Here is a 23,404-nt window from a genome sequence, read left to right as displayed (position 1 = left end):
TTTGAAAGTGTGTGTTGTTCTGCATAATTACATCCTGTCAAAAGAGCAACCCCACGTCGAACATGAGGAAGCTGTTAATACCACATTGCCGGGTTACCATGCTCACCTGAGGACTACAGTGGAACTTGCCCAAATGAGAGATACATTGGCTGCCTACTTTGTTTCTGATATTGGCATGGCAAGATGAAATGGTTTAAGCTGTAAATAAGTCAAATGTACCTGTAATGTTATGTATCTGTACTGTTTTCTGACTTTAATATTAACACTTTGACTGTAACTTTAATAATAAACACCTAACACCTAACTTTAACACCGGTTAATACTTCACTCAACAATACACTCAACAATTGACACGTTGAAGAATTTTTACTAACAAAAATAAAAACAATTTGAAATTTTAGAAAAAAAAGAAAATAATGTGATTTACTTTTGGGGTCTGCAGGAGGGAGTTACATGGTGGACCTGGGGGGTGTCAAGCTGAGATGGTAAGCTAGGAGTGGTTGTGGAAGTGGCAGTCAATTGGAGGATTGGGTCAGAAACATTGGCAGAGGACACATTGGGGTAGAGGACACATTAGAAGTGGAAAACAAGTTGGAAGGGATTGACACATTGGATGGGAAAGGACCAAGGGAAGGTGTGGATAGAATAAAAAGACACATTCAGAGATGAGGGTGAAGGGGGTGGTTAATGTCTCTTTCCTTTTCGCTTCCTGGCCTTTGTTTTGCTGCTTGGCCTTTGTTTTGCTGCCTGGCCTTTTGGTTCCTGTTGCTGCCTGGTGGGAGTGGAAGGCTGGGCTGCTGCACTTGGCTGCATGGTCGAAGAGGAAGACTGGACTGCTGCGTTCAGCTGCATGGTTGAGGGGGAAGGCTGGGCTGCTGCACTCGGCTGCATGGTGTAGCTGAGTACTGTTGGAACAGTCCTAATGTCCAGTGGTGGTTGTGGTGGTGGATAGGTCATTTGGTGCCACTGATGCTGTGCTGGAGCTTGTTGTCCTATAGGGAATGAAGTTTGTGCCTGCTGCTAATATCGGGAACACTGCATGGCCTCGGTGTAAGCAGCCTGACAGGCCTTCATCACATACAGCTGGAAATCAGGACTAAGGTTTTCCGTCTCACCCCATTCTATAGTGTAAAAATAATGTCGCACCGGTCTTTTAGGCTACTATCACACTTCCGTCTTTTGCCCTCTGTCGCAATCCGTCGTTATGGGAAAAAAGCGGATCCTGCAAATGTGCTTGAAGGATGCGTTTTTTGCCCATAGACTTCAATAAGCGACGGATCGCGACGAATGTGCACACGTCGCATCCGTCGTGCGACGGATGCGTCGTGTTTTGGCGGACACGAAGCACAAAAAAAGTTCAATGTAACGTTTTTTGTGCGACGTGTCCGCCATTTCCGACCGCGCATGCGCGGCCGGAACTCCGCCCCCACCTCCCTGCTCATCACACTGGGCAGCGCATGCGTTGTAAAACTGCATCCGCTGCCCACGTTGTGCTAAATTTAGCACAACGTATGTCGGGCCGACGGTTTGCGACGGCCCCGTACTGACGGAAGTGTGAAAGTAGCCTTAAGGTCAGCTTCCAGGCAGTCAAGGCATCTGTGGAATTCCTGGAAAAGTTTGTTCACCTTAGTGAACCCACTATCCAGTCTTTCTATAACCACCTTCATCCCAGCATGGAAGACCGAGCTTAAGTGAATAAGCTCGGCATGACTGACCTCTCCCAGGCCCTCTGCCGCTGGCGAACAGACCCAAGTAAAATAGTGGCAGAGGGCTGGGAGAGGGGAAAACCAGATGGACAGGCTTCCTGTTCCCCAGCCTGTGAAGCCTGCCTGGTTGCTCCATCGCTGATGGATGATTGAGACTGGGCCTGTTCATTGGCTGGTCAATGAGGGGCCGCTCCAACAGAGGACGATCCAGGTTGTGTGGTGCTACTCCAGGTTCTGTGTGGAAAATAAATGAAAAACATTAGTAAAAAAAAAGGAAAACGTTTAAATAATAGTTAGAGAACACAAAAGATACTCACATTCGCTGAGCAACCGCAGGCTTTAGAAAAGAAAGCTGATGATGGTACTTATATTTTCTGATTTTTCGAGCAGCACCACTTCGAACCCGCATTTCCTCTTTCATGTCCTTATTGAAGCGATCCTTCATCGAACGCCAACTGACTTTTATTCTCTTCACTGTGAAGGGGGAAGAAAAAAAAATTAATTGTGAAAAAAGAAAAACACCAACATTTACAGCAAAACAGACGCATAAGACCACATTGCAATACTTACAAAAATTATTTCTGACTTGTGGCCTTGCATGGTCCCAATCATCCAACAGGGATCTGGCCACTTCTTCCCAGAGTTGTCGGATCAAGGCTCAGTCGGAATGATTCCTATCACGGTGTTCCCACAACGCTGCTCGCTCTTGCACAGCTTGAATAAGTAGGTCGTTATCTATGTCACGTTGTCCTTCCTCACGTTGTGGAATTTATAGATGAAATAGAAAAAAAATTGTAAGTGAAACTTAAAACAAATTCAATTATAATTCTGATAAAGTCTGCTTACACCCTGTCTTTCCTCCTCAGCAACTTGAGGCCGACGAACCTGGGAAGAATCATTTCCACTCGACTGCTCCTGCTCTTCCGCACTGGAAGGTACCTGTAAAGAAAATACATGATTTACCACATGTATAGTATTAACAGTCAATACATACCAATCAGTAAATCAAACGTGATTACATAATCCAGTGTCATGTTCACTTTCGGAAGCTTCAGTGGAGGACATGTTGGAGTAGCAGGCAGCAGTCAAGTGAAACACTAGAGAAAAGAACAGATAAGAAAAATTTAACTTGTTAAGAGCCAAACACAATGTAGCCCCCCCCCCCCCCCAAAAAAAAAAAGGAACAATGGACACCAATACTTACATTACAGGCAGTAGTCCAACAGCACAGCAGTCAGGCAGCACCAGGAGACAGCAGCACCAGGAAGATGGCAGCACCAGGAAGATGGCAGCACCAGGAAGACGGCAGCACCAGGAAGACGGCAGCCCCAGGAAGGCAGCAGCATCAGGAAGGCAGCAGCACCAGGAAGGCAGCAGCACCAGGACGGCAGCACCAGGAAGGCAGCAACACCAGGAATGCAGCAGCAACAGGATGGCAGCGGCACCAGGATGGCAGCGGCACCAGGACAGCAGCAGCACCAAGATGGCAGCAGCACCAGGACTGGAGCAGCAAAAAGTCTACAAGGAACAGAAAAAAAATTAGTACGGAGTACAGACTGCAAAGACAAACAGACATTTTCAAAGCTTCTATACTTACATCCAGAGTGTTGTCCAGAGTCTTGTGCTTCCATCCAGAGTCTTGAGAGTAATGGACTACCTGTCTCAAGACCCCCTTTTATGCATCAGGGATTTTGCAGGTGGTAACATCATTTCCTGGACATGATTAGTGTGAAGTACGCATGCGTATCGAATGCATGCATGCGCATGTCCTTGCGTACTAATGCGTTTTTTATACAATCATCCACATGCGCATGATTGCGCAATATTTGACCCCTCAAAAATGCAACATGTTGCGTTCGCCTGACTCCGTCGCACACCGCGAAACGAAGCATGCGTACACATCCGCATGTGAACGTATGCAAACGCATGCCCCATGTTAAAGCTATATATGCATGATGCATTCTGATGTATGCGGATCATACACTGGACACAGAAACCCTAATGTGAACCCGACCTAAGCCAATTGATTTTTTTCCCCTAAATTGTGGTTTAAAAAGGTTGTCCAACGAAACAAAGTTCATTTTAATCAATAGATCTTGGAATAATGAGAACTTCCACAATTGGATGTGTTTAAATAAAATGTTCCTGTGCTGAGATTATCTTATAATTGTGCCCCTGCTGTGTACTGTGTAATGTTCGTGTCGGACCGTACAGGAATATTGTCTGATCATACCAAATCTGCTGGGGAGGAAGAAAAAGAGTATACAGCCATTACAGCACGGGATCACAGCTGATTCTTTTTGTCAGGTAAAAGACTGCCCTGCCTGTTATTAAAGGGCCACTGTCACCCCCCTCCAGACGTTATAAACTAAAAGAGCCACCTTGTGCAGCAGTAATGCTGCATTCTAACTAGGTGGCTCTTTTAGTTTTTGGTTCAAGTATTCCCAAAATAAAGTGTTTTGAAACTTATCCAAAATACCTGTCTTTAGCCAGGGAGGCGGGTCCTCACTCCCCTGCTTGAACCGCTAATCTGCCGTCACTCAAATCTTCAGGGGCTTTCGGCGCCGCCCCCTCAGCGGTGTTTTCGCTTCAAAACCGGCGCCTGCGCGTCTGTATACTGTATTCAGCTGATCGTGCCTCCTCATACAGTATACAGTACAGTATACAGTACAGTATACAGACGCTGTAAGGCGGGGGACCTGGGTGACAGGCTGACACACGCAGTGCGCATGCCCAGGAATCCTAGCCCCGCACTCTGCATAATGCATAACACACTGCGGAGCTGGGATTCCCAAGGTGGGTGGTCGCAATGCCCGCACAGGCGCAGTCTGCAAGCCTGGCTGGGACGTCAGACGGCCAGAGCTTAAACACAGCGCAGGCGCCGGTTTTGAAGCGAAAACAGCGCTGAGGGGGCGGCGCCGAAAGCCCCTGAAGATTTGAGTAACGGCAGAGTAGCGGTTCAAGCTGGGGAGTGAGGACCCGCCTCCCTGGCTAAAGACAGGTATTTTGGATAAGTTTCAAAACGCTTTATTTTGGGAATACTTGAACCAAAAACTAAAAGAGCCACCTTGTTAGAATGCAGCATTACTGCTGCACAAGGTGGCTCTTTTAGTTTATAACGGCTGGAGGGGGGCGACAGTGGCCCTTTAAACAATGTTTTACTTCAAAGAATCAGCTGCGATTCCCTGGTGTAAAGGCTGTATAATTTTTTTATGCCCTCTGCCCTGCCCAGGATCTGAGGTATGACCAGACCATTTCTCTGTATGGTGAGACAAAGCCATTACACAGTGCATAGCAGGGGCACATTTATAAGATTATCTCAGCACTGGAACATTTTATTTAACACATCCAATTGTAGAAGTTATTATTCCAAGATCTATTGATATTCATGGGACAACTATCTTAAGTCTTTCCCATTTGCTCTTGCAGACAATGTGCTATTTGGTGTATGTTTTGAAAATTTGCTTGTTCAGTGAATTGGCGTGACCGTATTCTTTAGCTTTCTACTCTAGTTAATGAATTCTCAGAGAGGGGGTAGAGTTTTACTTCTATAAATACCTGTCACACTGTCTATTTTGTTTAGTGTTGGCAGTCTTTAACTATGTTGTGTTTTGTTTTGTTTTTTTTTAAATGCTTATAGATTACGAAATTTGGATAATTTGCACGCAGTGGTAGCAGAGCATGTCTCTAGTCTTCAGTTCCAAAATAAGGCTTTCATAAAGCTGGAAAAGGATTCCATGGTGAGCACTATCTTTACTATCTTTACACGCATCTGTTTAGTCTGTAGAGGTGAGCAATTTGTCAGTATTGTGGCCACAAGTTGGGAGACCTGCAAACCAACTCCTACCTGCTGGAATCCCTGATGTCTCTCCTCACTAGTAGGCTTGATGTGATATTGTGTGCATCATGCCACAACAATGATGTTGCCCTAGGCCTATCAAACGGAAGAAACGTTGGGGATTCAAGTACATAGGAGGTAACCACAGAATAATGACTTGGTCTTTGGACCAAGCGCCTGCTAATTTATTCTCTAATCAGACTATAAATATATTAGAGAGCACTACCAATGTTAATAAATGCATGGACATCTTTTTTTAGAGTTGCTCTTAAATGGTAATGTATACAAAAAGAGCTTGAGGCCGGTTTCACACGTCAGTGGCTCCGGTACGTGAGGTGACAGTTTCCTCACGTACCGGAGACACTGACACACGTAGACCCATAAAAATCAATGCATCTGTTCAGATGTCATTGATTTTTTGCGGACCGTGTCTCCGTGTGCCAAACACAGAGACATGTCAGTGTTCGTGGGAGCGCACGGATTACACGGACCCAATAGAGTCAATGGGTCCGTGTAAAACACGGACCTCACACGGACGTTCTCCGTCTGGGGTCCGTGTGCGTGCAGGAGACAGCGCTACAGTAAGCGCTGTCCCCCCCACATGGTGCTGAAGCCGCGATTCATATGTTCCCTGCAGCAGCGTTTGCTGCAGAGAAAATATGAATAATAGTGTTTAAAATAAAGATCTATGTGTCCGCCGCCCTCCCACCCCCTGTGCGCCCCCCCGCTGTTCTGAAAATACTCACCCGCTCCCACGTTGGCTGTCACTCCTTCCTCTCTGCCCCGCGCCTCCTACTGTATGCGGTCACGTGGGGCCGATCATTTACAATCATGAATAGTCGGCTCCGCCCCTATGGGAGGTGGAGCCACATATTCATGACTGTAAATGATCGGCCCCACGTGACCGCATACACTAGAAGCCGCGGCCAGACCAGGAAGCAGCGAGGGAGGCGGGTAAGTATTTTCTGAACAGCGGGGGGGCGCACAGGGGGTGGGAGGGCGGCGGACACATAGATCTTTATTTTAAACACTATTCTTCATATTTTCTCTGCAGCAAACGCTGCTGCAGGGAACATATGAATCCGCGATGCAGGGTACCACACGCGTGGGTACCACACGTTCCGTGTGGTACCCACTCGCCATACGGGCGGCACACGTGTGCCGCACGTATGGCCTACGTGAGTTCCCAGGCACACGGACACGGATAACTCCGGTACCGATTTATTCCGGTACCGGAATTATCTGGACGTGTGGGACAGCCCTTAATGAGATTCTCCAAGAATTTGATAATTATGGTGACTAACAATTCAAGTTGTAGACCTAGTCACTTAGGAATCAACAGTAACACCTGTATATACCACAACCAAATAAAAAAATCAAACTATATGTACAGTATATATATATATATATATATATATATATATATATATATATACAGTCATGGCCAAAAGTATTCACACCCCTGCAATTCTGTCAGATAATACTCAGTTTCTTCCTGAAAATGATTGCAAACACAAATTCTTTGGTATTATTACCTTCATTTAATTTGTCTTAAATGAAAAACCACACAAGAGAATGAAGCAAAAAGGAAAACATTGATCATTTCACACAAAACTCCAAAAATGGGCCAGACAAAAGTATTGGCACCCTCAGCCTAATACTTGGTTGCACAACCTTTAGCAAAAATAACTGAGACCAACCGCTTCCGGTAACCATCAATGAGTTTCTTACAATGCTCTGCTGGAATTTTAGTCCATTCTTCTTTGGCAAACTGCTCCAGGTCCCTGATATTTGAAGGGTGCCTTCTCCAAACTGCCATTTTTAGATCTCTCCACAGGTGTTCTAGGGGATTCAGGTCTGGATTCATTGCTGGCCACCTTAGAAGTCTCCAGTGCTTTCTCTCAAACCATTTTCTAGTGCTTTTTGAAGTGTGTTTTGGGTCATTGTCCTGCTGGAAGACCCATGACCTCTGAGGGAGACCCAGCTTTCTCACACTGGGCCCTACATTATGCTGCAAAATTTGTTGGTAGTCTTCAGACTTCATAATGCCATGCACACGGTCAAGCAGTCCAGTGCCAGAGTGTTGTGAACTCTGTTTTCGGGCTCCCTCTTGTGGTCACTGGTGGTATGGTGTGACTTTTGCTTTGGGCTCCCCCTGGTGGCTTTGTTTGTTATCTTGCTGGTCTCTGGCTATCAGCTGGTTCGTTATCCTCTGGGAGGTTCCTATATAGCTCTGTTTCACTTCCACTTGTTGCCGGCTGTCGATGTAATCAGTGCTACTCAGATTCCTCCTGACTACCTTGCTCCCAGTCCATCCAGGACAAGCTAAGTTTTGTTTGCTCTTTTTTTGATCAGCAGTGTTTATCATGTTTTCTTGTCCAGCTTGCTAAAATGTGATTCCCTCGCTTGCTGGATGCTCTAGTGGACTGAGTTTCTCCCCACACACCATTAGTTGGTGCGTGGGTTCTTGAAATCTCAGGATGGATATTTTGTAAGGGTTTTTTATTGATCGCATAGACCCCTGCTCTATTTTCTGCTTTCTAGTACTAGTGGGCCTCTTTTGCTGAATCTGATTTCATCCCTACGTATGTGCCTTCTTCTTACTTCACCGTTAATATTTGTTGGGGGCTTCTATATCTTTTGGGGATTATTTCTCTGGAGGCAAGCGAGGTCTTTCTTTCTCTTTAGGGGTAGCTAGTTCCTCAGGCTGGCTCGAGACGTCTAGGAATTTTTTAGGCACGTTCACCGGCTACCTCTAGTTGTTTTGGATAGGTTCAGATTTGCGATCAGTTCAGTTACCATCTCCCTAGAGCTTGTCCTTAGTTTATTCACTTGCTGGTCTATTCGTGATCCTCAGCCACTAAGGATCATAACAGTACAGCCGGCCTCTAAAGTGTTAATTGCATGGCAGAAGCAGGAGAAAAGAAGCCTTGAGAATTTTTTTTTTTTTTTTGTTGCCGTGTGTCTAGCTGCTGTGGCTAGCTTCTCTCCTCCTCTTAATCTTGGTGTGGCTCTGAGTTCAGCTGCTGACATGGATGTCCAGAGCTTGGCTTCCAGTCTGAATTATCTTGCTGCTAGGGTTCAAAGTATTCAGGATTTTGTTGTTCACAGTCCTATGTCAGAGCCTAGAATACCTATTCCGGAGTTGTTTTCTGGAGATAGATCTAGGTTCCTGAATTTTAGGAACAATTGTAAGTTGTTTCTTTCTTTGAAACCTCGTTCCTCTGGTGATGCCATTCAGCAAGTTAAGATTATCATTTCCTTTTTGCGTGGTGACCCCCAAGATTGGGCCTTCGCATTGGCGCCAGGGGATCCTGCATTGCTTAGTGTAGATGCGCTTTTTCTAGCCCTTGGATTGCTCTGTGAGGAACCTAATCTTGAGAACCATGCTGAAAAAACGTTATTGGCCCTCTCGCAGGGGCAAGATGAAGCAGAGGTGTACTGCCAGAAATTTCGGAAATGGTCGGTGCTTACTCAGTGGAATGAGTGTGCCCTGGCTGCAAATTTCAGAGAAGTTCTTTCTGAAGCCATTAAGAATGTCATGGTGGGGTTCCCTACGCCTGCAGGTCTGAATGAGTCAATGACTCTGGCCATTCAGATTGATCGGCGTTTGCGGGAGCGCAAACCTGTGCACCATTTGGCGGTGTCTTCTGAACAGACACCTGAATCTATGCAATGTGACAGAATTCTGACCAGAAGTGAACGGCAAAATTATAGACGGCAAAATGGGTTGTGCTTTTACTGTGGTGACTCAGCTCATGTTATCTCAGCATGCTCTAAGGGCAAAAAAAAGGTTGATAAATCTGTCACCATTGGTACTTTACAGCCTAAGTTCATTTTGTCTGTTACCCTGATTTGTTCCCTGTCATCTTACCCTGTTAATGCTTTTGTAGATTCAGGTGCCGCCCTGAGTCTGATGGATTGGTCATTTGCCAGGCGCTGTGGTTTTGATTTGGAGCCTTTAAAATTCCCTATTCCACTAAGGGGAATTGATTCTACACCATTGGCTACGAATAGACCTCAGTACTGGACACAAGTGACCATGTGCATGACTCCTGTTCATCAGGAGGTGATTCGCTTTCTTGTACTGCATAATTTGCATGATGTCGTCGTGTTGGGTCTACCATGGTTGCAGACTCATAATCCAGTCCTGGATTGGAAAGCTATGTCGGTGTCAAGTTGGGGTTGTCAGGGTATTCATGGTGACGCTCCTGTGGTGTCAATTGCTTCGTCCACTCCTTCTGAAGTCCCTACGTTTTTGTCAGACTACCAGGATGTATTTGAGGAGCCCAAACTCAATTCTCTACCTCCTCATAGGGACTGTGATTGTGCTATAAATTTGATTCCTGGTAGTAAGTTTCCTAAGGGACGACTTTTCAATTTATCTGTGCCGGAGCATGCTGCCATGCGGAGTTATATAAAGGAGTCTTTAGAGAAGGGACATATTCGCCCGTCCTCATCCCCTCTTGGTGCAGGATTTTTTTTTGTGGCTGAAAAGGATGGTTCCCTGAGACCCTGTATTGATTATCGCCTTTTGAATAAAATCACGGTCAAATTTCAGTATCCTTTGCCATTGTTAACTGATTTGTTTGCTCGCATTAGGGGGTCTAGTTGGTTCACCAAGATAGATCTTCGTGGTACGTATAACCTTGTGCGTATAAAACAGGGTGATGAATGGAAAACTGCATTTAATACGCCTGAAGGCCATTTTGAGTACTTGGTGATGCCTTTTGGACTTTCTAATGCTCCTTCAGTCTTTCAGTACTTTATGCATGACATCTTCCGTGAATATCTGGATAAGTTTCTGATTGTGTATCTGGATGATATTCTGGTTTTTTCGGATGATTGGGAGTCTCATGTTAAGCAGGTCAGGATGGTCTTTCAGGTCCTACGTGACAATGCTTTATTTGTGACGCGCTCAAAATGTCTTTTTGGAGTCCAGAAGATTTCTTTTTTGGGTTTCATTTTTTCTCCTTCTACTATTGAGATGGACCCAGTCAAGGTTCAGGCTATTCATGACTGGATGCAGCCTACATCTGTTAAGAGTCTTCAGAAGTTCTTGGGTTTTGCTAATTTTTACCGTCGCTTCATAGCTAATTTTTCTGGCGTTGTTAAGCCTTTGACGGATTTGACCAAGAAGGGTTCTGATGTGACTAATTGGTCTTCTGCGGCTGTGGAGGCCTTTCGGGAGCTGAAGCGTCGGTTTTCTTCGGCTCCGGTCTTATGTCAGCCAGATGTCTCACTTCCCTTCCAGGTGGAGGTTGATGCTTCCGAGATTGGAGCGGGGGCTGTTTTGTCGCAGAGAAGCCCCGATGGCTCTGTGATGAAGCCATGTGCTTTCTTTTCAAGAAAGTTTTCGCCTGCCGAGCGGAATTATGATGTCGGTAATCGGGAGCTGTTGGCTATGAAGTGGGCATTTGAGGAGTGGCGACATTGGCTCGAGGGAGCTAAACATCGTGTGGTGGTCTTGACTGACCACAAGAATTTGATTTATCTCGAGTCGGCCAAGCGGCTGAATCCCAGACAGGCTCGTTGGTCGTTGTTTTTCTCTCGTTTTGATTTCATGGTCTCGTACCTGCCGGGTTCGAAGAATGTGAAGGCTGATGCTCTTTCTAGGAGTTTTGTGCCTGACTCTCCTGGAGATTCAGAGCCGGCTGGTATCCTTAGAGAAGGGGTGATTTTGTCTGCCATCTCCCCAGATTTGCGACGTGTGCTGCAAGAGTTTCAAGCGGATAGACCTGACCGCTGTCCACCGGAGAGACTGTTTGTCCCGGATAGATGGACCAACAGAGTAATCTCCGAGGTTCATTATTCGGTGTTGGCGGGCCATCCTGGAATATTTGGTACCAGAGACTTGGTGGCCAGGTCTTTTTGGTGGCCTTCCTTGTATCAGGATGTGCGTTCCTTTGTGCAGTCTTGTGGAATTTGTGCTCGGGCGAAGCCTTGCTGTTCTCGTGCCAGTGGTTTGCTGTTACCTTTGCCTGTCCCGAAGAGGCCTTGGACGCACATTTCCATGGATTTTATTTCAGATCTCCCTGTCTCTCAGAGAATGTCTGTCATCTGGGTGGTGTGTGATCGTTTTTCTAAGATGGTCCATTTGGTGCCCTTGCCTAAGTTGCCTTCCTCCTCCGAGTTGGTTCCACTGTTTTTTCAAAATGTGGTTCGTTTGCACGGGATTCCTGAGAACATTGTTTCTGACAGAGGATCCCAGTTTGTGTCTAGATTTTGGCGGACCTTTTGTGCTAAGTTGGGCATTGAATTGTCTTTTTCGTCGGCCTTCCATCCTCAGACGAATGGCCAAACCGAGCGAACTAATCAGACCTTGGAGACTTATTTAAGATGTTTTGTTTCTGCTGACCAGGACGACTGGGTTACTTTTTTACCGTTGGCCGAGTTTGCCCTTAATAATCGGGCTAGTTCTGCTACTTTGGTCTCTCCTTTTTTTTGTAATTCGGGGTTTCATCCTCGTTTTTCCTCGGGTCAGGTGGAGCCTTCTGACTGTCCTGGAGTGGATGTTGTGGTGGATAGGTTGCATCAGATTTGGAATCATGTGGTGGACAATTTGAAGTTGTCACAAGAGAAGGCTCAGCTCTTTGCCAACCGCCGTCGCTGTGTGGGTCCCCGACTTCGCGTTGGGGACTTGGTGTGGTTGTCTTCTCGCTTCGTTCCTATGAAGGTCTCCTCTCCTAAGTTCAAGCCTCGGTTTATCGGTCCTTATAAGATTCTGGAAGTCCTTGGCCCTGTGTCATTCCGTCTGGACCTCCCAGCATCATTTGCTATTCATAATGTGTTCCATCGCTCGTTGTTGCGGAGGTATGTGGTACCTGTGGTTCCTCCGGTTGAGCCTCCTGCCCCGCTGCTGGTTGAGGGAGAATTGGAATACGTGGTGGAGAAGATCTTGGATTCTCGTGTTTCTAGACGGAGGCTCCAGTATTTGGTCAAGTGGAAGGGCTATGGTCAGGAGGATAATTCTTGGGTTGTCGCCTCTGATGTTCATGCGGCCGATTTGGTTCGTGCCTTCCATGTGGCTCATCCTGATCGCCCTGGGGGTTTTCATGAGGGTTCGGTGACCCCTCCTTAAGGGGGGGGTACTGTTGTGAACTCTGTTTTCGGGCTCCCTCTTGTGGTCACTGGTGGTATGGTGTGACTTTTGCTTTGGGCTCCCCCTGGTGGCTTTGTTTGTTATCCTGCTGGTCTCTGGCTATCAGCTGGTTCGTTATCCTCTGGGAGGTTCCTATATAGCTCTGTTTTACTTCCACTTGTTGCCGGCTGTCGATGTAATCAGTGCTACTCAGATTCCTTCTGACTACCTTGCTCCCAGTCCATCCAGGACAAGCTAAGTTTTGTTTGCTCTTTTTTTGATCAGCAGTGTTTATCATGTTTTCTTGTCCAGCTTGCTAAAATGTGATTCCCTCGCTTGCTGGATGCTCTAGTGGACTGAGTTTCTCCCCACACACCATTAGTTGGTGCGTGGGTTCTTGAAATCTCAGGATGGATATTTTGTAAGGGTTTTTTATTGATCGCATAGACCCCTGCTCTATTTTCTGCTTTCTAGTACTAGTGGGCCTCTTTTGCTGAATCTGATTTCATCCCTACGTATGTGCCTTCTTCTTACTTCACCGTTAATATTTGTTGGGGGCTTCTATATCTTTTGGGGATTATTTCTCTGGAGGCAAGCGAGGTCTTTCTTTCTCTTTAGGGGTAGCTAGTTCCTCAGGCTGGCTCGAGACGTCTAGGAATTTTTTAGGCACGTTCACCGGCTACCTCTAGTTGTTTTGGATAGGTTTAGATTTGCGATCAGTTCAGTTACCATCTCCCTAGAGCTTGTCCTTAGTTTATTCACTTGCTGGTCTATTCGTGATCCTCAGCCACTAAGGATCATAACACCAGAGGCAGCAAAGCAACCCCAAAACATCAGGGAACCTCCGCCATGTTTGACTGTAGGGACCGTGTTCTTTTCTTTGAATGCCTCTTTTTTCTCCTGTAAACTCTGTTGATGCCTTTGCCCAAAAAGCTCTACTTTTGTCTCATCTGACCAGAGAACATTCTTCCAAAACGTTTTAGGCTTTTTCAGGTAAGTTTTGGCAAACTCCAGCCTTGCTTTTTTATGTCTCGGGGTAAGAAGTGGGGTCTTCCTGGGTCTCCTACCATACAGTCCCTTTTCATTCAGACGCCGACGGATAGTAAGGGTTGACACTGTTATACCCTCGGACTGCAGGGCAGCTTGAACTTGTTTGGATGTTAGTTGAGGTTCTTTATCCAACATCCGCACAATCTTGCGTTGAAATCTGTTGTCAATTTTTCTTTTCCGTCCACATCTAGGGAGGTTAGCCACAGTGCCATGGGCTTTAAACTTCTTGATGACACTGCGCACGGTAGACACAGGAACATTCAGGTCTTTGGAGATGGACTTGTAGCCTTGAGATTGCTCATGCTTCCTCACAATTTGGTTTCTTAAGAACTCAGCAGACAGTTCTTTGGTCTTCTTTCTTTTCTCTATGCTCAATGTGGTACACACAAGGACACAGGACAGAGGTTGAGTCAACTTTAATCCATGTTAACTGGCTGCCATTGTGATTTAGTTATTGCCAACACCTGTTAGGTGCCACAGGTAAGTTACAAGTGCTGTTAATTACACAAATTAGAGAAGCATCACATGATTTTTCGAACAGTGCCAATACTTTTGTCCACCCCCTTTTTTATGTTTGGTGTGGAATTATATCCAATTTGGCTTTAGAACAATTCTTTTTGTGTTTTTTTCATTTAAGACAAATTAAATGAAGATAATCATACCAAAGAATTTGTGTTTGCAATTATTTTCAGGAAGAAACTGAGTATTATCTGACAGAATTGCAGGGGTGTGAATACTTTTGGCCATGACTGTATATATATATATATATATATATATATATATATATATATATATATATATATATATATATATATATATATATATATACTAAAAGGAAATACCGGACAGAGGAGATTCCAATAAAATTGCCTTTATTATGCAAAGATGGCAAACGGTGGTACTATTTAAAAACATGTGCACGTACTAGGAATATAAAATGTAAAATGATACAGGAAAATATACATTGAGGGATAACTGTATAGATTCAATACCAAAGATGATGGACCAATAAATAAAAAGTGAAATAGTTGATCACATAAAATTATATTATGTAAAAGCATATATAAAGTATATGTATTTGATCACAAAAGGAGCCCCAAAGAAAAAAAATAATATATATACTGTATATATATATATATATATATATATATATATATATATATATATATATATATATAAAGTAAAAAGAAGGCAGCACCAAGACTTTCCAGTAGAAAAAATGTGAAGTTTTAATCGACCCACATCACTGCGCGACGTTTCGGCTGAATCCCCCGCCCCGCACTGTTATTCATTATGCAGAGTGCGGGGCTGGGGTTCCTGGGCATGCGCACTGCGCTGTTTAGACGCTCCCCAGCTCCGACGCTCCCCAGCTCCCCCGCCTTCCCAGGAACCCCAGCCCCGCACTGTGCATAATGAATAACAGTGCAGGGCGGGGGATTCAGCAACAGTGTGGCCGCACTGACAAAGAACACTGCGCAGGCCCCAGGCAGGCGCGCACAGCGCAGGTGCCGGATTTCAGAAGATAACAGCTCTCAGGGGGCGGGTACCATCGCCCCTGAAGAGAAGAGTGAAGGCAGTTGGGAGCTTCATACAGGACGCTTCGGACCGCCTCCAGGTACAATATCTGGTATGTGTGGCCAATTTTTTAAACGCTTTTTTGAGGTAATAAATGAATCAAAAACTAAAAGAGCCACCTTGTTAGACTGCAGCATTACTGCTGCACAAGGTGGCTCTTTTAGTTTATAACGGCTGGGGGGGGGGTGACAGTGGCCCTTTAAGGTCTACCAGGCTTTTCGGAATGTATTCCTTCGTTCCTGACGTATCCTTATTCATATATATTTCACATAATTTTGATATGAATTTTTTATTTTATATATTAGTCCATTGCTTTGGTTATTTCCTTTAGTCCTAGTCACGTGTCAGGACCGCTGCATGCTGAAAAAACAGGGTTCAAGATGTATCTTAATTCTCAGGTATGTGTCCTTATGATGGCAGCTTCTCTCAACTGAGTAGCAGTACTGTGGACTAGAGACAGAACAAATCTAGTCTCTGACTGAGCCTGTTTACCCTTTCTACTTAGCACTGAAACTGGAGAAGTCCTTATTATCCCCACTGTGCCTAGTCAGTGAAAAGATTTACTTTGTCTCATGTCCACGGCGCTGCTCTTGAGCTGATAGATTTATGACATCAGCTTCTCTTGACAGTTGATATACATTTCAAGCTCCGTTTCTTCAGCGTGCAATGGTCCTGATCATGTCTGTGGAGTCTGTGTCCATTTTAGTGGAGTCGGTATAAAATGGACCGACTCCAAAAAGTATAAATTGGGTTTAGTAGTTCAATTGAGGTTGGCTGTAAATGTTTTCATAAAAATATGAGAAACTTGTGAAATGTCCTATAAATGTCTGTTCTGTTCCTGATCTGAGGATCTGGGCTTTTAGTTGAGATGAATCTGTGCTGCACTTTATGTACATGCTCAGTAGTGAGGCAGTGCTGTGGAGTTGGGATTTGGGGAAATTGAGGAGTCGGAGGTTTGGTTTACCTACTCCACAGCCCTGGTGCTGATGCATAATTAGGACATCTGTAGTTTGAATGATGTCACGGTCACCATATTTATCACATTCTTGGAGACGTTCTTTAAAAAGTAACAATTTTACTTTATAAATTAATAGTACACTTGAAAACAAACTTTTGTTATATATCTTTTCAGATAAATTTGCTTTTTTTTTCTTTTCCTAGGTTCATCTTGCAATCTCAATTCAAGGGTAAATGCTATAAAATCTGTATTAGAGTGAAAACAGATTTTATCATTACTGAAATAGGAGATGACTCATAAGGTTCTATGAAGTGTGGAGGGGCAGGAGGAAGAAGGAACTAGAGTCAGACACGGTCTGCTGCAAGTTCACCTAAAACAATAGTTAATTATTATTGTCATTTCAGGAGAACTTGCAGCAGAATGTCTGTATCTGTTTCTAGTTCCTCTCCCTCCCCCTCCTTAGAATCTTAGTAGTAGCAATTGTGATCTCCTATATTAGTAATGTGAATAACCTGTGCTCACTGAATACAGATTTTGCCCATGTAATTAGTGAAAAATCAGTTCAGGAGGAATAAAAGCAAGTTTTCCTCTTGAGATGTATAACAAAGTTCCATATTTTCATGTGTAATATTGGTTTATAAAATAAATATTAAAATGAGTGTTATTCTTTAAGCCTTTCAAGAAATTTGGGTATAATTCTTGTTATAAAGCTGTATAATTTCATTTGTGTAAACCTTTTTTTTTATTAAACAGGATTTCTGGGAAGCACAGACATTGAAAGCTATGGAATTCTGCAACAATCAACGTCTAAGGTGTGAACTATTGCATTGTCTCCATTTGTTTGGACACAGCTAAACTCCTTCCTAACATGGCCAATTTCCGTGTTTTTTTGTTTTTCTTTTTTCCTCCCCTTTTCCAAGAGACATAACATATTTTTCTGTCTGCATAAATGTATGAGCCTTGTTTTCTGCGGAACAAGTTGTACTTTGGCTGACACCATTCTTTTTACCACACATAATTTTTTTCCCATTTTCCAGTACGCTAAGTGTGGTGAGATTGCTTTTATATTAATATGATTAACCCTTTCAAGACCCTTCGTGATCCACCTGTGGTTGTTAACAAATGAAATGCCGCTGTCAACCTTGGACAGCGGGATTTAACACATGCTGTGCTGTATGGAAGCGCACCAGAAGACCTGCCCGTCCTGTGATTGCGGGGCGCCGCTGGGTTGTCTGCAGAAGACCCCCGTACCTGTCATTTGTAAATCTTCTATGAACTCCAGCCACGAGCGTGATCATGATTTAACTTGCACATAACATGTTTTCAGCTTTCGTCCCATTCAAAATAAAACCATTAAAAAAACCCACACTTTTGGTATAGCTACATTCAGAAATGTACTATCTATGAAAATATTAAGTGTATCAATCCGATCGTTAAACGGCATAACGAGAGAAAAAATCGAAACACCAGAATTAGGTTTCATTGGCCACCGCAACATTGCAATATAATGCAATAACAGGCAATCAAAATATCTTATCTACACCAAAATGGTATAAATAAAAACGTCATCTCAGCGTACAAAAAATTAGGTATCACCCAGCCCCAGATCCGAAAAATAGAAGCGCAACGAGTCTCGGAAAATGGCTCCATTTTTTTTTTTTGTTTACAAACTTTGGATTTTTTTTCCATTACTCAAATAAAGAAAAAATAACCTATACATGTTCGGTATCTGCGTACTCATACTGACCTGAGAATAAGAATCACAATGACAGTCAGTTTTAGCATTTGGTGAACATGGTAAATTAAAAACCCAAACAATTGTGGAATTGCACTTTTTTTTTTTGCAATTTCACCGCAGTTGGAATTTTTTCCTGTTTTCCAGTACACTATATGTTAGAATAAATGGTGTAATTCAAAAGTACAATTCATCCTGCAAAAAACAAGCCCTTATGCTTCCATATTGACAGAAAAAATAGAAAAGATATGGGAAAGTAACCATTCAGCCCTATTCTCGCTGGTTTGGCTAGTGATATAGGCCTCTTCTGAGTCTCTCAGTCATCTCTCCATCTCATCGTCTTCCCGTGAGGTCATTCGTGTAATGTAGGAAATTGTAGAGGTCAAGCATCCTCTCAGGTATGCCTTAAATTTAGTTTCCAGACCGCATTATGTCTTGTCTGACCAAAGTTGAGCTTAAGTATTACCGGGCTATGATCTGAAATGCCCCTGTTCCCATGTTCTATCTCCCCCACCCACATCGCCAAGTTACTGGATCAAAAAATATAATCCAAGCGGGATAGAGTGCGACTAACGGACGAGTGGCAGGTGTATTCTTTTACATCGGGATGACGTATTCTCCACAGATCTAGCCACCCACTACCCTCCATGAATGTGGACAAACGAGATGGGGAGGAAGTCACCCCTAAAGCCTCGCCATCCAGCCTGAGTCTATCAAGGCACTCGTCCATAACCAAATTGAAGTCTCCCATGCATATGATATATGGAAAACTCAGCGCCTTTTTTATGATGGACATATTAGCAGGAGGGGGTTGTATATACATATTATAACGTAATCTTTCAAATTAATCCACGCATGTACAAAGATAAAACGGCCCTCAGGGTCTCTCCGTACCTACCCAACCTCCCATCTAACATCCTTGTGGATTAATAGAGAGATCCCCCCCCCTCCCCAGAATAACTAGTATGGAATGTATGTACAGACCATTGTACCCACGTTTTTTGTACATAACGGGCCGAATCTCTCGTCAAGTGTGTTTCAGCTAGGGTTACAATATGAAGATGGTGACATCTTATTTGAGAAAATACTTTAGCTCTCTTTCGGGGTGATCCAAGACCTCTCACATTCCAGGTTAAACATGTAAGATCAGATGCCATTCCTCTTCATCCACATATAATATACATTGTCATGCCAATCACACTTCTGATACACAATTGAAACAAAACATGGCAGCAATTCCTTTATAACCAATACCTAACAATACTAAAACAAGATAAAGCAAAATACGCTTCAAAAGGGAGCAAAGTTCCTTGCTCCTGTCACTGTCCAGAAAAAAAGAGGGTACCATCTCTGAAAACAGAGTCCGCTATAGTTGGTTTCTTGGACTTTGGCGGAAAGAGCTCTTATCATTGAAAATAGAAGAAAAAAATAAAAGTAGAAGAAAACCCAGTGAGAGAGTTCCATTTCCTGAGTATCTATATGTAAAGACGGCTGGTGATTTAGGATTTTTCTCCCCCATTCGCTCCCACATGAGATCGCACCCAATCTTCGGCTTTTGTTGGGGTCGTAAAGAACGAGGAAGAGCCCTTGTAAACAATCTTGAGACGGGCTGGATAGATCATTGAATATAAAATGTTGTTTTCCCTGAGTTGTTTCTTTATCTCCGTGAATTGGGCACGTTGTTTCTGCAACTCCATAGAGAAATCTGGGAATATTGATATAGTGGCAATATTAAATTTAATGGGGCTTTTTTGTCTTGCCTTACGGAACACTGCATCTCTATCCTTGCAATTCAAAAGGCGCACCAAAAAGGGTCTCGGTGGGGTGCCCGGAGGAAGAGGTTTTGTTGGCAATCTGTGGGCCCTTTCCACAGAGAATGTAGAGGAGAATTCGTCTCCTAAAGTATCTTTGAGCCAACTCTCCAAGAGTTGTTTCGGTTGCTGACCCTCTGAGCGTTCTAGTAGCCCAATAATGCGGATATTATTCCGACGTAGTCTATTTTCCAAGTCGTCTGCCTTTTGCTTCCAGGCATTTATAGAGCCAGCCACTTTTGTCAATTTAGTTTCCATGGGCACAGAGTTGTCTTCCAGGCAAGATACCCAGGACTCCACTTCCATGATGTGGCCCCTCAAAGATTGCATGTCTTGTCGAAGGCGTCCCACCTCTGAGTGCACCTCCTCTATTTTCCCAGTTAAGAATGTCCTGGTTAGTGATATGAGAGATAAACTAAGGCACTCAACTTATATGTAGTTTTTGCTATTTATTGTAGTCATCAAATAATGTTTCGGCCCAAATACACGGGCCTTCTTCAGTAACAGTAAATGCTTGTAGCAAGGTATAATGTCCACGTTGGTGTGTCCAATATAAGTGGGAAGCCCTAGGAGATGTGCCAGCGTGTCTGGCAGTGACGCGGCATCCACCGCTCGTCAGCTCGGTGGATGCCGCGTGGACATTATACCTACAAAAACTACATATAAGTTGAGTGCCTTAGTTTATCTCTCACTATTTGGTTTTGGACCCTACTTTGGCGCCACCCCTGGTAGTGGATACGGTTTTTCTTAGCATACTGGTTAGTGATATAGCCTGCATTAACTGCTCTGCTCAGACGCTTGCTTCAAAGATAGGTCCTCCCTATCTCATCCTCCTCGCTAACAGAGGCACGTTTTTTCGGCTGACTAGTGGTCTTAGGGTACTGTCACACAGTGGCACTTTGATCGCTACGACGGTACGATCCGTGACGTTCTAGCGATATCCATACAATATCGCTGTGTCTGACACGCAGCAGCGATCAGGGACCCTGCTGAGAATCGTACGTCGTAGCAGATCGTTTGGAACTTTCTTTCGTCGCTGGATCTCCCGCTGTCATCGCTGGATCGTTGTGTGTGACAGCGATCCAGCGATGCGTTCGCTTGTAACCAGGGTAAACATCGGGTTACTAAGCGCAGGGCCGCGCTTAGTAACCCGATGTTTACCGTGGTTACCAGCGTAAATGTAAAAAAAAAAAAACGTACATACTCACATTCCGGTGTCCTTCAGGTCCCTTGCCGTCTGCTTCCCGCTCTGACTGACTGCCGGCCGGAGCAGAGCACAGCGGTGACGTCACCGCTGTGCTCTGCTCTTACTTTATGGCCGGCAGTCATTCAGAGCAGGAAGCAGACGGCAAGGGACCTGAAGGACACCGGAATGTGAGTATGTATGGTTTGTTTTTTTTTACTTTTACACTGGTAACCAGGGTAAACATCGGGTTACTAAGCGCGGCCCTGCGCTTAGTAACCCGATGTTTACCCTGGTTACCCGGGACCTCGGCATCGTTGGTCGCTGGAGAGCGGTCTGTGTGACAGCTCCCCAGCGACCACACAACGACTTTCCAACGATCACGGCCAGGTCGTATCGCTGGTTGTGATCGTTGGAAAGTTGCAGAGTGTGACAGTACCCTTAGCCCCAGGTGAATTATCTTTGTTTGACCGCAGGTTATCAGGGGGGTCAGGTCCTGCATACTTTCTCAACTTTTCAGTTGCACCCGAGGTTCTTGGACGGTTTATAGTTAATGTTTTGTGAGGTAAGGTCCAAGTACTGTTGCACTATAATTGAATACAGTCACTACTTAGTTAATGCAGCAATGTGTTGCAGAGCAGATAAGTCTGTGTTAAATATCCACACAGCCTGCAAAGGGTCCTTGCGGGGGAAGCAGCGTGCGGCACCAAGGATTTATTGCAGCTGCTGCACTTATTACCCTGGGGGGAGGTGCAGGTCAGGGCCTCCAAACAATGTTGGTATGCGATAAATTTGTCTATACAGTGGGGCAAAAAAGTATTTAGTCATTCAGCAATAGTGCAAGTTCCACCACTTAAAAAGATGAGAGGCGTCTGTAATTTACATCATAGCTAGACCTCAACTATGGGAGACAAACTGAGAAAAAAAAATCCAGAAAATCACATTGTCTGTTTTTTTTATCATTTTATTTGCATATTATGGTGGAAAATAAGTATTTGGTCAGAAACAAAATTTCATCTCAATACTTTGTAATATATCCTTTGTTGGCAATGACAGAGGTCAAACGTTTTCTGTAAGTCTTCACAAGGTTGCCACACACTGTTGTTGGTATGTTGGCCCATTCCTCCATGCAGATCTCCTCTAGAGCAGTGATGTTTTTGGCTTTTCGCTTGGCAACACGGACTTTCAACTCCCTCCAAAGGTTTTCTATAGGGTTGAGATCTGGAGACTGGCTAGACCACTCCAGGACCTTGAAATGCTTTTTACGAAGCCACTCCTTCGTTGCCCTGGCGTTGTGCTTTGGATCATTGTCATGTTGAAAGACCCAGCCACGTTTCATCTTCAATGCCCTTGCTGATGGAAGGAGGTTTGCACTCAAAATCTCACGATACATGGCCCCATTCATTCTTTCATGTACCCGGATCAGTCGTCCTGGCCCCTTTGCAGAGAAACAGCCCCAAAGCATGATGTTTCCACCACCATGCTTTACAGTAGGTATGGTGTTTGATGGATGCAACTCAGTATTCTTTTTCCTCCAAACACGACAAGTTGTGTTTCTACCAAACAGTTCCAGTTTGGTTTCATCAGACCATAGGACATTCTCCCAAAACTCCTCTGGATCATCCAAATGCTCTCTAGCAAACTTCAGACGGGCCCGGACATGTACTGGCTTAAGCAGTGGGACGTCTGGCACTGCAGGATCTGAGTCCATGGTGGCGTAGTGTGTTACTTATGGTAGGCCTTGTTACATTGGTCCCAGCTCTCTGCAGTTCATTCACTAGGTCCCCCCGCGTGGTTCTGGGATTTTTGCTCACCGTTCTTGTGATCATTCTGACCCCACGGGGTGGGATTTTGCGTGGAGCCCCAGATCGAGGGAGATTATCAGTGGTCTTGAATGTCTTCCATTTTCTAATTATTGCTCCCACTGTTGATTTCTTCACTCCAAGCTGGTTGGCTATTGCAGATTCAGTCTTCCCAGCCTGGTGCAGGGCTACAATTTTGTTTCTGGTGTCCTTTGACAGCTCTTTGGTCTTCACCATAGTGGAGTTTGGAGTCAGACTGTTTGAGGGTGTGCACAGGTGTCTTTTTATACTGATAACAAGTTTAAACAGGTGCCATTACTACAGGTAATGAGTGGAGGAAAGAGGAGACTCTTAAAGAAGAAGTTACAGGTCTGTGAGAGCCAGAAATCTTGATTGTTTGTTTCTTACCAAATACTTATTTTCCACCATAATATGCAAATAAAATGATAAAAAAACAGACAATGTGATTTTCTGGATTTTTATTTCTCAGTTTGTCTCCCATAGTTGAAGTCTACCTATGATGTAAATTACAGACGCCTCTCATCTTTTTAAGTGGTGGAACTTGCACTATTGCTGAATGACTAAATACTTTTTTGCCCCACTGTATATCAGTCTGTGTGGTGCTCGGTGGGTCAGCCACCCATCAGACACTGCAATGTCTGCAG

The 23,404-nt window shown here is 44.4% G+C and overlaps 1 protein-coding gene across 8 annotated transcripts in view; it reads left to right on the top strand.

The window, feature by feature from the left end:
• Positions 1-23,404, top strand: part of LOC143782273 (synaptonemal complex protein 2-like) — a 286,543-nt gene that overhangs the window by 231,459 nt on the left and 31,680 nt on the right. For 6 of the 8 annotated variants that reach the window (XM_077269574.1, XM_077269573.1, XM_077269571.1 and 3 more), the window contains 3 exons: positions 2,573-2,641; positions 5,347-5,446; positions 16,962-17,020. In XM_077269574.1, the coding sequence (XP_077125689.1) occupies positions 2,573-2,641; positions 5,347-5,446; positions 16,962-17,020 (228 nt within the window). The remainder of the gene's footprint in view (positions 1-2,572; positions 2,642-5,346; positions 5,447-16,961; positions 17,021-23,404) is intronic. The other 2 variants (XM_077269569.1, XM_077269572.1) reach the window with 1 other exon arrangement.

Source organism: Ranitomeya variabilis, chromosome 6 (assembly GCF_051348905.1).
Source record: "Ranitomeya variabilis isolate aRanVar5 chromosome 6, aRanVar5.hap1, whole genome shotgun sequence".
NCBI lineage: Eukaryota > Metazoa > Chordata > Amphibia > Anura > Dendrobatidae > Ranitomeya > Ranitomeya variabilis.
The sequence above is the reverse complement of the archived record's forward strand: the minus strand, read 5'-3'. Positions and strand labels throughout refer to the sequence as shown.